The 17,766-nt window shown below is 33.6% G+C and overlaps 1 protein-coding gene across 2 annotated transcripts in view; it reads right to left on the minus strand.

Annotated features, from left to right (window-relative positions):
• Nucleotides 1–4,940: 4,940 nt before the first annotated feature.
• Nucleotides 4,941–17,766, minus strand: part of LOC124357051 (leucine-rich repeat-containing protein 9-like) — a 65,054-nt gene continuing 52,228 nt past the window's right edge. The window contains exons 15-19 of one of the 2 annotated variants that reach the window (XM_046808447.1): nt 15,009–15,233; nt 13,853–14,008; nt 12,778–13,075; nt 8,256–8,449; nt 4,941–7,177 (exon numbers count right to left, since the gene is read on the minus strand). In XM_046808447.1, the coding sequence (XP_046664403.1) occupies nt 7,019–7,177; nt 8,256–8,449; nt 12,778–13,075; nt 13,853–14,008; nt 15,009–15,233 (1,032 nt within the window). In that variant the 3' untranslated portion in view covers nt 4,941–7,018. Of the gene's footprint in view, nt 7,178–8,255; nt 8,450–12,777; nt 13,076–13,852; nt 14,009–15,008; nt 15,234–17,766 lie in introns of those variants that run through there. The other variant, XM_046808448.1, reaches the window with a different exon arrangement.

The raw sequence follows: 17,766 nt of genomic DNA on the forward strand, positions 1-17,766 counted from the left end.
AGTAAAATAGGATTTTTTTAAGGGAAAAGGAACATTGCTGACAGTGGTGCAGCATGACAAGAAACAACACAAATACCAAAATACTCTTATGTTAGACAACTTGTTTAAAGAAGTTTTACAGTCTTGCCAGACAGCTTCTCAAGAATCTCATCAGCTTTTGCTTAGTTGGTTTCTTTCTTTTCTTGTGTATTTTTACACATATTGTCTGAAATATATTTAATGTAGGTTGATTTGGCAAGCTAAAATAACTCATAATTTTAAGAACTCCTGTTGTGAGATATTGAATACTTGGCCTTTGAGTAATATAGATTCATAGAAATTCACCATAATAGATGAATTAAATTCTCTAAATGCATTCTTATAGTATGATGGACCTCAAAAATATATACATTGAGTAACACGTTGACTGCTACAGATGCCCAACCCTCGGATAATAAATAGAGATATCCAAGTTTGGTTACTAACAAAAAATTAACTATTAATGATAAAATAACAAGATTTATATTTATTTTGCATACAAAACTTGAAAAATGTTTTTAGTACCATTTATGTGTTTTTATGTAATAAATTAGCAGTATATGCATGTTGTATATGGTTTTTAATGAAACAATTTATCTGTAAAGATAGTATACAAAATTAAAGAGTATGTCTAAAACCGTATAGATTTTTTAGATATTTTAGTAAAATTTTACAAAATTGCTGAAATATGCTTAGCATTTTTCATCAGTACCTTGAGAGAAATCTCTGGCAATATGTTGACACACATTTTATTGTGCTTCGGCACTAAAAGGGTTAAATTAACATCTTAACTTTCATTTTTGACCGGGTAGTTTACAACATTCAGCATTATGAAGCGATCAAGCAAGTTTTGTTAAGTTATTACAGTGGCCAGAACTTGCTCGTTTGAATGCATAAACTGCCTGACTGCCAAGGTGCCCTATTATTAAAATTTTTTATTTTTTCTTTATAATAAAATTTAAAATACCTCATTAGTGTACTTTTACACTATGAGTGCTGTACAAATCTATCCGATTAAAAACATACTTTTTTGGTTATTTCACATTAACCCATTGGGACGCACGTGCTGAGCAATCCTGGACTGAATGCCGAGTCACGAACTGGTATGTGGTCTATGTTTAGTCACTCTTTATTGTTATGGGCCGATGTAGTTCTGAAAATATGCTTTAGATATCAGTGCCATGGTCTTTACTAGTTCCTTTATTAAGAAAATAATGCATTTGATATTATTTTGTTACTGGCAGCACTAAATTGACCACCTGTTAGTTGGAGCGTTTGTCATTGATTTCGTTTGTCAGTTGATATATTGGAAGGTTGTTTGTGTTTGTTTAGTTGTGAGATTAATCGTAATGGAGTGAGCCTGCTGGATTCTGTTGTTGCTTTGTAATTAATTATGACAGTGTAATTGGACAGTGATTATAAAGTAATACAATAATACAGTAATACAATGCTGTTATCAGTGATAGTGGCGTAATTATTTCCTATGCTGAAAAATCATTTGCTGATTTATGGTTTGTGCGAGATTGAAGAACTTGAACGTCAAGATGGTTATTCAGATTTATACATAATTTATACAATAATTTTACAAGGAATAAAAAAAACAAAAATTTTAGAAACCAAGAAGTTTGAGTAATTTCCAGCAAAATCATAAAATCTTTACTGGTAATATACGAGGTAGGTCCAGAAAGTAAGTTCCGTTTTAATTTATCGCCGCTGCATCGCTGTGATCGTAGTTCCGCACATGCGTGGTAGACGCTCTGTATCAAGGAGTAGAAACGTGTGCCATTGTGATATCACTGTCAGCCACGTACGCTTTGTTGTGCTTGTTTAAAATGTCGGTATTGATTGAAAATCCCGCTGCTTGTGAAATAAGATCTGTGATTCATTTTCTGAATGATAGGACAGTGAAACCAATTGAAATTTATTGGCAAATTTGTGAAGTTTACGGACAAAATGCTATGAGTGATTCAATGGTGAGAAGATGGATCCAACAGTTCAATGAAGGACTTAGTGAAGTACACGATGAAGAACAAAGTGGGCATCCGTCTTTGGTTATAGAAGAACTGGTTCATGCGATTGATGACAAGATCCAGGAAAACCGCCAGTTTAAAATTAGTGCTCTCGCTATGGAATTTCCTTAAATCTCACGATCACTAATTCGTGAAATTGTTACCGAAAAACTTTTGTAAACTTTGCTGACGTTGGGTACCAAAGATTCTTACTGAGCAACACAAAACAAAACGGATGGATAGCACACTTATGATGAAGGCGGCGAAGAATTTCTGACACAGATAGTCACTGTAGATGAAAGTTGGGTTTCTTACGACACCCCTGAAAGTAACTGGCAATCAATGGAATAGAGTCACACTTCATCCCCAGCAAGGTTAAGGCGAAACAAATCTTGACACCTCGAAAACTGATGTGCACAGTGCTCTACTACTGGAAAGGCATCTTACTGATTGATTTCTTACCGCATGGTCAAACAATCAGAGCAAATGTTAATGCGAGACACTCAGGAAATTGTGCAGCGCAATACAGAATAAGCACCCATTGACCATCCTCCGTAGAGCCCTGACCTCGCTCCTAGCGACTTTCACCTGTTCTTACATCGCAAGTCGTTCATTGGCGGTCAACACATCAATAACGATGAAGAGCTGACACATAATGTTTCCAACTGGTTGAAGACACAGGCCGCAAACTTCTATGATGCAGGTATACAAAAACTTGTGCCACGCTATGACAAATGCCTGCAAAATTTCAGCGGTTATGTGGATAAGTAGTTGAAGAGTTGTAGAATTTTGTGCAATAAATAATTTTTCCGTATCTGTACACACTTTAATTGTATTCCCAAACGAAACTTACTTTCTGGGCCTACGTCGTATTTCTTTATTTTATTTTTGAGCTCATTATTTTAGATATACACATGAAACTTTGTATTTAAGTAAAAATATGGTCATATCATAGGTAAAGTATATTAAAGTTAGTTAGAAAGTAGTTAAAACTATAACAATTTTGTATTCAAAAATTAAAATATTTATATAATTACGAAATTAACAATTTCTTAAAATGAATAATTGTATTACAAATATAGTATTTATATTCTTTATAACATATTTTACATAATATGTATTTTACAAAATATGTAAAATATTTACACATTTTACATTAAATGAAGATTTTACTGGGAAGACACTGGTAAAAAATAATGCTCTATCTTTTATAGATTTTGTTATAGAAAGCTTTAAGCAGTCTTGTATTTTTGCCCTATTTAATTGCTGCTACTAGTACTGAAGAGGCTTCAATAAATACTTCTTCAATGGCTTCAACAATTTAAAAGCTTGATTACTGGTATTTTTCTTCTCTGTGGACATAAATTTGTCTTTTATAACTGTTAGTATGCCAATTTTGAATTACCATTAAAACAGACTCCCAGGGTAAATAATAATAAACATATATCAACAGGTGGAATACAATGAGAAGCAGGATTCATAGGCACAAGAGAAATACAGTTCAACCTCTATGTGTGTCTCTCTCAGGCAGAATACCACTTAATTGAAATTTTTTCAATTGGTTTACAACATATTAGAGTGTCATCCGAATATATTTGACAGAAGTGATCCAAAACAGGCCATTGCAGGGTGTAAGATTGTGCAAAGTAGTTTATTGGCATGAATGTAGCCATCAAGTTTATTCAAAATTGTGCTGTCCAGTGAAATTGCATGAAAATTGTTTTAAAGAAATCAAATTGTTTATTTGTAGTAATAGTAAAATTTACGAGGGGTATTAGAAAAATAAGGTTCCCATGATTTTTTAAAATAGACAGATCTATATTTCTACTTAGTATTATACATCAATTTAAAACTTAAAAGTTAAGCTATTTCTCCACATAATCACCGTTTCTGTCCAAACACTTTTGTAGACGATGCTCCAACTTTTCTATCCCCATGTTGTAGAATTTTGCCGCCAATCCTTTGAGGAATCGAGTAACCTCTTCCTTGACTTCATCATCGGTACTGAAGCGTTGGCAACCCAAGTGTTCCTTTAATTTTGGGAATAAGTGATAATCACTTGGGGCTAGGTCTGGGCTGTAGGGGAGATGGGGCACAATAGTCCAGCCAAAATTTGTCAGCAGTTCTTGAGTTTGACGTGAGACATGAGGTTGAGCGTTGTCATGGAGAAGCCTCACACCACTGGACAATCTTCTTCTCCGGCGGTTCTGGATCGTGCTGGAAATCTCAGAAATAAGTAAAGCAAGTTCGTGAATGGTGATTCTCCGATTTTCAAGCAATATTGTCTCAACTTTTTCAACAACTCTATCTGAAACTGAAGGCCGTCCACTTCGGTTTTCATCGTGAATTTCCATGTGGCCTTCACTGAATTCTCTACACCATTTCCGAACGTGTTGAACAGATATGCAGTTTTCCCCATAAACTTCGATTAACTGACGATGAATTTCAATAGGTGAAATCTGTTTTGCATTTAAAAATCGTATCACAGCACAAATTTTGTATCTGGCAGTAACAACGATAGGAAGCTCCATCTTCGAAAGCAGCTAGGCCAGCACTGTAGGAAGTAGCGAGGCGCGAGTGGTATGGATAGAGAGAGGGACAGCTGATGAGTAAAACAGTGTTGCCAGATTTCTCCTAACATATCGCATTCTGTCTCAGTGGCATAGGGAACCTTATTTTTCTAATACCCCTCGTACATTAGTATATATTTAATTTTTTTATAAATGTTTCGGTATTTCTACATTCAAATTAACTCCAATCTTACAGTTAATTTTAAATTTGTAAACATTTTGAGAAGTTTTACTGCATATGTAACAAATACTTTTTCAAATACATATTAATTGCTGAATTATAAATGTAATACAACAATTGAAATAGTAGAGAATAGAAGGAAAACCAGAAAAACACCATTTATCACCATAGAGGATTGAAGTCAATCAATACTATTTAACACCAATCATATTACAGTACTTGTGTTCTCATTTCTAATCTAGATTAAACACATTCCTGGAAAAACAGTTCCATTAATGGAGCTTTAAACAATATTTTTAGGAAATGTAAACACTAATAGCAGTTTGTTCCTTACAATATAAGCCAATTTAGTTTAGACAACATATATCATTTACATTTTTTATTTTAATGAATAAATTAACTTTCAGTAAACAAATGTAATGGAGTATCAAAGTAAGAGATAGGATGAAATGAAAAAGTTATCAACCGATACAGACAGAGACAGACTGTTCTTATGACCCCAAAATCAATGCAATTCTTCCTTGGACCAAAAGCAACTTGTGCCCCAACTTTTAAGTCTTTAAAACCTTTTTATCAAGATTTAGCAGATATGGGCGGATGTACAGGCGACTACACAATCTTAAGAAGGTGCTGTTAGGTTATCAGTCTGTTCCTGCATTTTTTTAGTAAATAACTACTGTAGCAAATAATAGATATATCTGGACCTTGCTATTTCCAAAAAAAACTTACAAGGTAAAACTGATGACAACAGATCATTCTGATTGCACCATGGTCTACATAATAAACACATGAAATCTCATTTGCCACTTCTAACTTTGTTTATAAATATTCTTCACGTAGTCTCTAAGTGCTTGCAGCAACTCTGGTCCTAATTTCAGCTGTGACAAAGTGGCTCATACATATTGTCCATGAATGAGTGGCTCATACCTCAACAATGTCTAATGAAGCGAGGCAATTTTAATAATGCTTCTGACAAGATTAAACATCTTAATGTTCTCAGCACAGATGCTGGAACTGCATTTCTCCATCAAGACCAGTTGCAGCCAAGAAAGAGATCTTGATAGCCAGAAGGACCAGATCCCAAAGGAAGGACAAATCCCTCCCCCAAGGAACGTGCAAATTAGTTGAGACTGGGTGCAATATCTGGCCAATGAATGGACTTTAACTTTCTACCATCGCAGCTGTAGAAACAAATTCAATGTATCTGGTATCACCACCAAGTTTCTCTCTAGCTACTGTGCTTTATTTTTCATATAAAATTTGCATATTGTACTTCTATCAATACTTATTGCATTGCTTCAACATCTTATTTAAGAGATAGTGAGAGAATAGTGTACTTTCTGTCAATGCAAAATAATTGAATTTAGGGAAAACACACTATGTCAATCTTTTTAATGTCTCTGTGAAAACAGTTATCCAAGAAAAATCAATTTTGTACAAAACAAACTTCTTATAACTTTTACTACTGATATCAGACAACTGTTAGCAGAGCTAGAATCCCCTTATACATGGCACTTCACTTAGGTGACAGTTGTGAAGATGACGTGTGTGAGACTGATTTAAAGAACTTCTCCTGATTAACAGTTCACTTTAAAATGTGCTGTTAACAAATAAATATAAATCCTCACTCCCCATATACTTTGTTAACAGTTAATTTTTAAAGCACAAGTTTCTAGACTGAGCTGAAAGTTACATCCTTCCTCATCACAATGTTGATCTCAACTGCCTTCTCAGCCTACTCCCTAATTTTCTCATCCTAGGGTGACCATTGTGGCCCTTGTTCTGAACCTTTTCATGGCCTTAAAAATTTTTCGTGTGCCTAGCAAACATACAGGTTCTTGATAAAGAACTCTAACTGTGCCCGTAATCACCTCAAATTTTTGGTTGGGTTCACTCCTTCCTTGGTTATAATCCACTACTCCACAGAGGCATGTACTTCCTGTTTACCCATGACTTGTTTTGATTGTAAAGGGTCTCAAAAAATTTGAGGTTGGTCTCCCCTTTAATTTTTACAGTGTTGTGTGTACCGAGTGCTTCAAAAACTTTTTGTTTCTGTTGAGTAAAAGTTTATGAGTTACAAATATGTGATATTTGATAGTAGTTGTATATTTATATAGTAGTTTGATTATTAATCTAGTGTGAATGAGTAAAATATATTAAATACATTCCAATACTACAGATTTTCAGGTTTATAAAGTTTTTTTTTTATTTGAAAGATTTTGTCACAAATCCAGAATGGATTAGTTTATTGTGACGGGGTGACCCTCTAACAACTGCAACTTGGGTAATTCAGGCAGATAGTCTCTGTAAGAGTGGCTGTGGCGGAACAGAGGGTTGCCATGGATGGTTAACTCTTGTAGATCCTCTAGTTCACTGAGGAGTGTGAGGGAACTTTTGGCCTGAACAGGAGGCAAAATAAGTTGGTCATTTGTAAAATTTAGATTTTTTTATAGGTTGCAAGAACAAGATTGCAATTAAAATGAACAGTTCTTTCCTCGATTTATAAACATATTATGAACCTAGAGGAAAAACATATAATACCAATAAAAATAATGTGTAATAACTAAAATTTACATACAGTGCTTTAGTACAAAAGAATCTTTATCGCTAATATTTTTAGTTTTAAGCAGCATTGATTTGAAGAACAAACTTATCAGATTTGTTAACAGTATAGTCTGTGCAGAGGCATTTTATTTCTAGAATACTACAAGTTTTTTTTTAAAGAGTAGAGCTTTGGTAAGTCTAAATATCTGTCCATTTAGCATTTGGAATTTTGACTGAATTGTTGTATTGACCTCCAATCCATTTGCAATAAACCATTTTAAACCTAATTTCATAGTGTATTCGTCTTCAGATTTTATTCTTATGTCTATTATTGGAGTGCCAAGCGCTTTTGACGGCGTGGCGCTGCCAGTGCCAAGCATTTCTGACAATTCACTTCTTCCAGAGCCAAGCACTCTTTTGATATTTGTGTAGTGTTGTGCTAAATAATTTGTAACTTTACCAAAAATAAACATAACAAGTTTATTTTTTTAATATTATGTATGGAGAAAACTCGGCTATAAATTATAATTTATAATGAATGATATTCTAATAGGATTATTGGTATAAAGGTATCGTTTTAATTTGCATTATAAATTCTATCTTTTATCTCTCTTGAGCTTTTTTTTTCAAACCATTTGTTTTCTTGTAAACTGGCTTTAAAATATAGGTGAAACAAACTAAACAATACATTTTTCTTTGGTAGGCAGTGCAAATGTAAAGCTTTGGTTTTAATTAGTTCAGTAGTTGTTTTACTATTAATTTTTAAGTAAAAACTACATGGTTAATTGAAAGAGATAGACCATTGGTTATATTTGATATTTTGCTTCATCTTAAGCATGGATCAATACCCTAAAGTTTCCATAGAGAGTTTTGTTACACCCTCAATATTCATAACAAGAGAAAAGTGAGTAAATATTACAACACAGTGCTTACCACGAACTTGTTGAACCCTATAAACAACTTCCTCAGTTTCTTTAGCGGTCTGATAAATTCGAGTTTGGACAGAGAGTTGCGCTCCAGGTATAGTTCTTTAAGATTCTCCAGATCTAGAGTCTGGTCAGGAGTGATAGTGGTCAGTTTGTTCTTGTCCAGGATCAGTTGTTCTAGCTGAAACATTCCCTTCAATCCTGCAGGAATTAAGAGTCAATCATTTAACATATTTATTTTTTGGTCTAATATTCATTTGTTAATACAATATAAAAAATGTCTCCTTTACTGAAGTGATTAGTGTGATATCTCCATAGAATTACACTAGTTAATTATGATAACCTGTGGTTACAAGGAAAGAGCAGGTTTAGAGGTAAGAAGTGTCCTATGAAAGGTAAATGGTCAACATTTTAGAGCGACTGAAATTTGTTACAGATAAGATATTTACAATAAAACTATTTTTTCTACATAATACTAGTGGTTTTTACAAAACTAAACAAAATCAAAATTATAAGATTGTACTATAAAAATTAACTTCTAATGGATAGTTTTAAAAATATTAATATTTAGGTAGCATTATAGGAATATTATAAATGTTTTTACAAATGGCATCAGTAACAAATGACATTTTTGTGATGAATTGGAAAAATGTATGTGTAATTCAACTGAATTGAGAAAATTGCATGATGTTGGTAAATACATTAATCTTTTATTATGGTATTGCAATACATCACAAGGAAACAAAATTCAAGTTGCACTAAAAAAATTAAACATACATAAACATGTGTTAAACCATTTTTTTTTTCTTTTCAGGTATTTCATAAAAGTAATTCATAAAATTCACAAAAGTTTGTGTGCATTACTTATTATGCGATAAAGGTAATGTACAAGGGATGAACACTATTATTATTATAAACAAGTATTTAATGGATAATACATAGTGAGAGGTAACATCCCCACATACACTTTCACTATTCACACCTTAAAAATGCCTCTTTAATAAAAGCATTTTTTGTTTAATGTCATATTTCAATACTGAGAAACGCAGTGACTAATGTTCATATATATACACTGCTACTGTAACCTTTGGTTCTGAATGTTTTGAACCAGGTTTTTCACCATTATTGTCAATCCTGTTGTCTGATAGAAGTCAATAAAGTAAAGTTTGAGGCAATTAAAGAGTTAAGAATGGATGGATCATGACTACGGTACCGTGTTTATTATGATTGAATGGCTGAGAGGCAGAAGTTGAAAAACGGATGTGTTCATATCTTCTTGAAAAACTACAGGGCTGCATACATAGTGTCTTGAGACTAACAAGGCTGACTCTAGGAAGAGACTCATTTCAGCAAAGAAATTGTACACCAATCAAGTTTTGGGTTCAATTTCAGTAACCTGATGAAACATCAGACGATCCATTGTTAATACAAACAGCAGCACAACAGCTAATATATTAAGACTAGTTTGATATTGTCTTTCTTGTGATTAGTAAGTTTTACACAAGAATTCATTGAGCTCTTGGCTTGGCGAAGGAAGGTTAATTTTAACATAATTCAGCTAAGATTGCTACTATTTTTTGCTTTTGATTTTTTATTAAGTGTCAGCTAGGAGGCACTAGTAACTTTTAACTGAATAGCTATGGTACTGGATGTTGTTCTAGATAAAGAGCTCAGCCAGAGAGCACATCTGGATAGGATTGTCATCAAGTGCAAATGGTCCATGATACAATTAATCAGATATGTAACTTGCAGATTTTGGGGTTTTGAGTCAAGGCTTTTGCATTGGCTGTATGTCTCTGTGTTTGGATCTGTTTAAAGAACCAGAGCTGTAGTGTGGTGGCCTAAAATGGAGACTAAGGTGGTGGTGGTCAGGCTGACCATCTTCAGAGGATATCCTTTTTGGCCTTCATGGGCTTCCCATGTGCTCCAGGCACTTCCTGGGAATGCTGTCATAACCTTGTCCTCTTGGTACTGTGATCCTGGCTACTGCCCAAAGGAACGAATGTCATCTGTAGTAGTCCGTATAGGTGGTGGTCCGTACTTTACTTACAGTTTTACGATCAGTATGTCACTGCTATTACGAAGTGTACTGTATGAATCTTATTCTGCTGATATAAGAGTAAAACGATAAGCATTTTCACTCATAACTTTCACTTTGAAGATGTTAAATCTGTGTTCAGCTCTAAACTTATCTGGAATTATTATCATATTGTTTATTCTATATCTGCAAATTCCTACTATGAAATCACACATATTTTCAAGGGGTTAGTAGTAAATATTGTATATTTGACCAACATAGCAGTCAGATCTGATAGGAATACATCCTGCAATCAGACTACCGCACTCCTTTGTCAATCAATAAAGCAAGAAATCGTACTTTGTATTTTACACAAAAGAAATTTGTATGCCAACTAAGGACAGTCCAACAATTGGCACTGTAGCCTATATTCAGATATACATCTTTAAAATGGTACTAATTTAAAAATATCAAATAAATGGAGTGTTTTTTCAGAACATTCTATTTTCTTTCACTTTTGCTATAAAAAGTAAATGTGATTGAAAATAACCCAAACAGGAATGCACATAATTTATGTGTGATTATTGTTTGAATAAACATATTAAACTTTATGCATGGTGCACTTTTGTGATAAACACTTAGGGCTGATATTGGCTGGTAGTGCTTTGGCAGATTGGTCAAACTTATTAAGAACTACTAGAATCATTGATGACTCTGGTAAAGGTTAATTTGAAAAATCATCAGATGATGATTCGGCAGATTGTTATTTCTCTTATCTATAACAGGGCTAACTGAATCTTAAAAACCTAGGAAGATGGCATACCAAGTCTTTTTCCTCAGGCTTGGCATTTTGCTGCACCCTATGTTGTCTTTGAAAATTAAGCTTATGAACAAGTGCAACATACCTGCATTTAACATAAATCAGCAAAATAATTTGACACATAATTGGAATAAACATAGAATAAAATAACATCCTGTAAGGATGACATTGTTAGCCTAAAGCTGTACCCACTGTTTTGGTTTGAGCCCCTTGACTTACAGTATAGTCCATACTTATTAAGTATATAAAACACATTTTCTTTTGTGCACATCAAGTTAGGCTTACTTCTAGAAACCTTCCTCAGTATTGAACTCGTCTACCCTTCAGAATAAAGTCTTATTAATGCCATCTAGACAGTGAAGTGCTGGTAATGTACCACAATAGTAATTTGTCACAAAGTGTATACATTGTACACCTTAGTTGTCGTAGATGAGATGGATTGGTGCTGATACAACCATCATATCCCTTGTTACAGTTACTGAAGCAGTGATTTACTTCTAGAGAAAAAAATTAGTTAAGAGATGTTTTGAAGTGAGAACAAATAATCTCTAAAACATGTCTGAGAATATGGGTGTCTTAAGGTTCTTGGCATTGGGGATCTTATCATATTATATTGGCCTTTTTTAAGGTCATCAAAGAGCTAGGCTCCAAGAATTGAACGAGGCAGCCATGTATGTATGTGATATCCAGAATGTAGGAGCTGGATGCTACATAATCAATCCTTCAATTCCATGTTTACTGTCAAATGAATTTAAAGCAGTCAGTGTAATGTCTACTAATACTTTACCTATAGTCATCCCTTTAGTCTCTATTTAAATCTGTCAGACAGATTTTGTTTTATATACATATTGGTCTATTCCGATCACCTTCATTAAGAAATGTCCAAAACTTTTAGAACCCAAGACCTCCATAGTAAGAAAATTTGTATATTTGTGTATGTATGGCTTTATAATATGTTGTAGGCAAATTACCTATAAACACAATACCTGCCATAATTTAGAATAATTAAAATGAAACTAGGTACAGATATAGTCCTACACATTAACTTAGATTAGTTTATTTACCAGTATAAATTAATATACATTTTTAAGACGGTTACCATTCAATTTCTGTAAATTTATATTTTGGCTGTTGTTTAAATGAAGCCTTCTTGAAAACTATAAACAATTTTTAAATTAAACTTTTTTAAGATTTCAAGGGAAATCATTCAAAGTTTTGAAAAGGATGGTTATCTCTAAGTTATTGGGTATTGTAGAGTAAAACGGAAAAGGGCTTTGGAACCCTTAGCCCTTCATCGTAAACAACTGCTGTTCCTACAATATGTTTCTTAATTTATCATAAAATTTCCAGATAGTTTCAGTACAAAGTTTTAAAGAATTATATGGTAAAATTGAATCAATATAAGTCCACAACCAAACTAAGTCCACATTTTTTTGAAATATTATAATTATATTAACATCTCAACTATAAAAGGTGGCCATACCATTTATATCGTTCCATCTTGAAACAAATAATGCATCTTCAGTTTGGATATTTTGAGATTACACCACACATGTAATCTACTTTCCTTCTAACTGTGCTGGAAGTGATAATCTCCTTCATTTCAATTACGTAGCTCACAGTATGAATACAAATTTAACAAGTTCCCATTTTGAAAAAGATTAACTTTGTTTAATTGATTCAAGTACTTACCATTTAATGAGGGTATCTCATTGTCATTCAGTGCCAACAGTTTGAGGTTAGGGAATAGATTCAAGTGGAGCTGTGACAGGCTGCTGAGTCCGTTGTTGTCTAAGAGCAGAGTAGTCAGAGAAGGTTTCTGAAGAGGGACTGTGAGTGCATCTCGTCCAGAAAAGCTGCAGACACGGTTGTGACTTAGACTGAGCCTTGACAGTTTAGGAAACATATGGACCCATGATAATGATGATATTTTGTTGTGATCCAGATTTACTGAGGTCACATTAACAAGACTTTCATCGGACAGTGACACCTGTTGTAAAACATAAAAGATTGCAGGAGTACAGTAATGGTGAGTGCTTAAGATAACTCTAGTACCTAGACTCATTAGAATATATGTCACTGTTGATTCATAAATACAATTAAGGAAAACTAATATTACACTGCTGAAATAAATCTTCTGTTGACAGCAAGGGCGGATCTAGTCCCGATTTTTGGAGGTCTGTATGATTAGAAGGTCAAGTCGGATACCCCCATAAAAGAACCTGAAGTGGTTCTTGATCAAGAGGTGGTACTAAGAGATAATGTATCTAGTAGAAAGCAGTACAACTGTATAAAGTAGTGAGTAAAAGAATTTGTTTTGCATGTTGTATGTTGTTGTATGGATTGTTAAATGAATTATTGATAGTTACTGTAAATATTGAGTCCAGCAATGTGCATTAGGTAAAATGCAAGGGGGAAAACAATATCCCTGAATGTGGTTGTGAATGCTACAGGAGTCACTGGAAACTTCATTATATAATCTATTTTCTTTTCCTTCATTATAACCTAACAGTACTATGTAGTAATCAGATGATATTTTTTAACTGAAAAAGTTATATATAACTGTTAAGTTATAATAACTATTTTAGTTATTTGTCGGAGATGAGGTATCTACATTATAATCTGAAAAAGTACTTATAATTATGTTTTTCATACAGTGATATATATTTTGTACAGTAATATATTTTGTGAGTAAGTAAAAAATTGAAGTTTAATTTTTGGAACCTGTTTCATCCCATTTCCACTATTTGTTGATTCAAAAACTCACCTTTTTGATTGAACAGTTTGTGAGAGATATGTGAGTTAGGCCTGAAAGTCTGGATTTGTTATAAACTCTCATGAGGTAGTCTTGATCCAGCAGACCTCCATAAAGCAACATTGCACTCTTTCGCTCTGCCTCTTCCACTAAAGATCCATCGATATACTATAAAAATATACTGGACATGAGTAAAGAAACTGGAAATGCATGTAACAGGAGATATATTAGATGATGAGGAGCGTTTCCCTCTTACAGCATCTCCAACAGAATCAATGCATTTAAAAAATCCATCTGAAAATGAACACCCTTAGACCGACCATTAGTATACACAGACTTGTGGTGGAACCATTGAAAGTGCTCCGTAGGTGGTACTGAAGGTGTTACTCAACCAACTATCCTTCGTTCAGCATCCTTCAGAGGGAGTGTACAGATTGGGCATTTTTGGCAACTGGAGAGAAAGCCTAGTTGGTGAAGGACCTTCTCTAATTGTTGAGGAGAAGACCAAATGCACTGTATGAGGTGTAGTATCAGAAATATTGCTAACAAAGCATCTATTTCATTGCTCTTTTGTAGTCCACATTAACCCTAGAGAAAACTTGGTCAAGTACAATGATTTATCACTCACACGAATTGAAATATTGTGGTACACTGATGGCTTCCCAGTATCAAACCAAATCAGACAAAATTTCAGTCAGATTCCAATAATTGGAAGTCTTGGAAACTTAAGTTCAACCTTTAAAACAGAAATTTGTCTTATTTTCATTTATAACTATCTGGGAATGGAGAGGCGTTATGTAAGTAAGTGCAGCAGCTTCATCTCCTCAGTCAGCCAATCCGCAGTTAAGGAGTTTAGTTAACTCCTCCACAATCTCTTTAAAACCTCTCTCAAGTCATGACCTTTAATATTTAAAAAATAACATTATAGTTTTGTATGAGTTTTTTCATAATTTTGTAGATAACTCCATGATAACAACAAGACCAATAGTATATGTGTAACATGACAAAGGACTTGTGCTTTCAGCAGCAATGCTGTGAAAGAAAAATATTTCCTTCTGTGCCTTTTGTTTAACGCCTCTATTGTGGCTTTATACTGCGTAATCTTGAATAGTCTGATAAGGCAGTATGGCCACTAGAGGAAGATTTAAACTTAAAGTTTTATTGTTACCTCAAGTCCAGGCAGGTAATAAAGACAAGTGTGTCTATAAGCATTGCTGCGTGGAAAGGGGTTAAAGGAAAGATCCAAGACCTTGAGGCTCTGCCAAGCATTGTCGTGGTACGTTAGGTCCTCATAGTCCTTCAGAAAGTTATGGCTCATGTAGAGTTCTACTAAACTTCTCAATCCAATCAGTTCTGACAGTGAACAAATTTGATTGTTTGACAAATCCAATACCTACAACACATCCATTATGTTCAGCTTCAGATTGTTTATCTCAGCTAAGAATGAGCTAATATTTAAATAATAGAATTTAGTTTGGTTTAGTAGTTGAGCAAGCCAGATTTTAAACCCCTTAGTAAGATATCTGATATTTTCTGAATCAATTAACAAGAATTTGTTGTAGACTTCCACTGTACTCTGAATCTAAGAATGTATGTCCCTTAACATTAGTAAGCCCACTGTACCAAATATTGAAAGAAACATCTAGTATGATGAGAATTAAGCAACTCTACACCCTTGGGAGAAATATTCTATAAAATTAGATTAGTTTCTCCAGAGTTATTCTGGTAATTTATGAAGTCTTTCAACTTAGCTGGATCTAGTTATGAGAACATAGTGAAGCCTGAATTGTTGCGCAAACTTAAGATAACTGAAACAATTACTCAGAGTGTCCATTAACATCACTACCAACAATGAATTGTTATGTTTAAACACCTGTGATGATGATTCATGAAAGACTGCTAAAGTGAAGACTAACTGAGAGAGACAGTGAACTTTTGAACTGGTGAAATAGATGCCAAGCTAACACATTACACCAACTTAGGCTACATTAAATCATCCATTCTCGAAAAATTGCAGATAGTCGTGCTGTGCTGGTCACAAGGAATGTACTAACAGATAGTTGTGTTAGAATGGTAATTGTCTTAAACATCTACCAAGCTTCTACTTATCTTCTGAGAGCATCTTACCTCACAAAATCATATAAGGATAGTAATATCAGAAACAGATCATTAGCAGAAACTGCTGAAGGGTGATCATAGACATAAAACAGTGGAATATAGTCTAAATTTAGATTCTCCAAGTGGAGAGATAACATTGTTGCTGTTATTAATAGGAGGGGCTCTTGATAAGCCTGGCCCAGTGGCTACTGGTCCAGACCGTGCATAAGGACAACCAGATTTTATTATTATTACATCTTAAGACTACGTCTAATAAGAAACTAAAATGAAGACTAATAATGGATTATTTTAAACAATGGATGGGTGATTAAGAAATATTTTAAAATGTTATAAACATGATAAAAATGTCATAGTTACAAAAAATTAATACGTGGGTCGGAGTAAGAACGTTTATCTTCATAAATAGACCCTTCTGTAGAGATGTGTAATGTATTGAGGAACATCATTCTAAATCTTCAGATTAGCATTCTGTAGAAGTCATGACGCTCTAAAGTCAGTGCTGATTGAAATTTGTTTTTGATGATGCAAGGATTGTGAAGGAAACAATATTTTTCCTAGGAGGTTGGTAGGTTAATGCACACCTATTGTTATCTGTACTCTGTAGTTCAGTTTTAATAATTAGTGTTGTATTTAGATTTTTATTAAGTGCTTATTTTAGAGTTAGTGGAGTTGACACAGTGATTCCTGATTTACATGTGTCCAACGCTCTGTATAATTTATTAATTTTAATCTAGTTTGTAATTATGTGTTAGGCTAGTTATTTACCTGAAGAAGAGATCAGATTGCAGATCTCGAAACAGAGTGTTACTGATTTTTTGTATCACTGAACGATGAAAAATGTGCGGAAAATCCTGTTTCCTTCATCAGTACTGAGTACTGAGAACTTTGTGGAGGATCATGCCATGGCCATTATCATGTAAAGTACTTTCATAGAAAGCAAATTTACAAATCTCAAAAAAGAACACATGATCAAAACACAATAGTCTGGCTGAATAGTTTAATATTAAAACTTAGTAATATAGAGAATGAGGATTTTAATATTGTTCAGACTGGTATAGCTTGGAAGTTACCGATACAAAGAACGATGTATCTCTGCAATACTCCTAACTTTTTTGCAAAGCAAAAGTTCATGTTTAGTAGGGAGATCAGGTCTCTTGTGCAGCAGTCAAAATAAGAGTCAGATTTCTCTGTGGTGAATAATGAATATTTGAGTTTCTGTGGCAACTAAGTAATGATTGCTCATGCCAGTTACACATCTCGTACTCCCACTCCTCCACATATTGTCCACATATATCCCATACATATGTTTGCAAGATGTTGACATATGCGTTGAACTCTTAATGGTATAGTTAAAATACAGGGTGCTAAGAAATTGAGTGTTTTTCACATTGTAAATGCTATCAGCCATAGGTCTGATGAGTTTTTGAGATTACTGTTATGGTTAGGAATAACAAAAGTATACAACGATATTAAAGTTAGAAAACAATACATTATTGTAGCTGATTTTATTCATATTTAACTCCCTCTATTAAATTTGGTAGTTTATTGTATTAAACTAAGTTTTTATATTTATGTAAACAAACAGTGTTTTTATACAAGATAAAATTTAAATCATGAATTATCTATTATTAATTTTAAGCATGTTATATTTTTGAGGTTTCCAAATATTTATTTAATGATACACTGTACAATAATTTTACACTTCAACCTATCATAGCTCACTGAATGTTTTGGGCTCTACAGTGTATCAAGGATTCAATTGAATAACTTAAAAAACTTCTCTAATACAAAAATGTCTTAAAATGTAA

The sequence above is a fragment of the Homalodisca vitripennis genome, chromosome 3, assembly GCF_021130785.1.
Source record: "Homalodisca vitripennis isolate AUS2020 chromosome 3, UT_GWSS_2.1, whole genome shotgun sequence".
Classification (NCBI taxonomy): Eukaryota; Metazoa; Arthropoda; class Insecta; order Hemiptera; family Cicadellidae; genus Homalodisca; species Homalodisca vitripennis.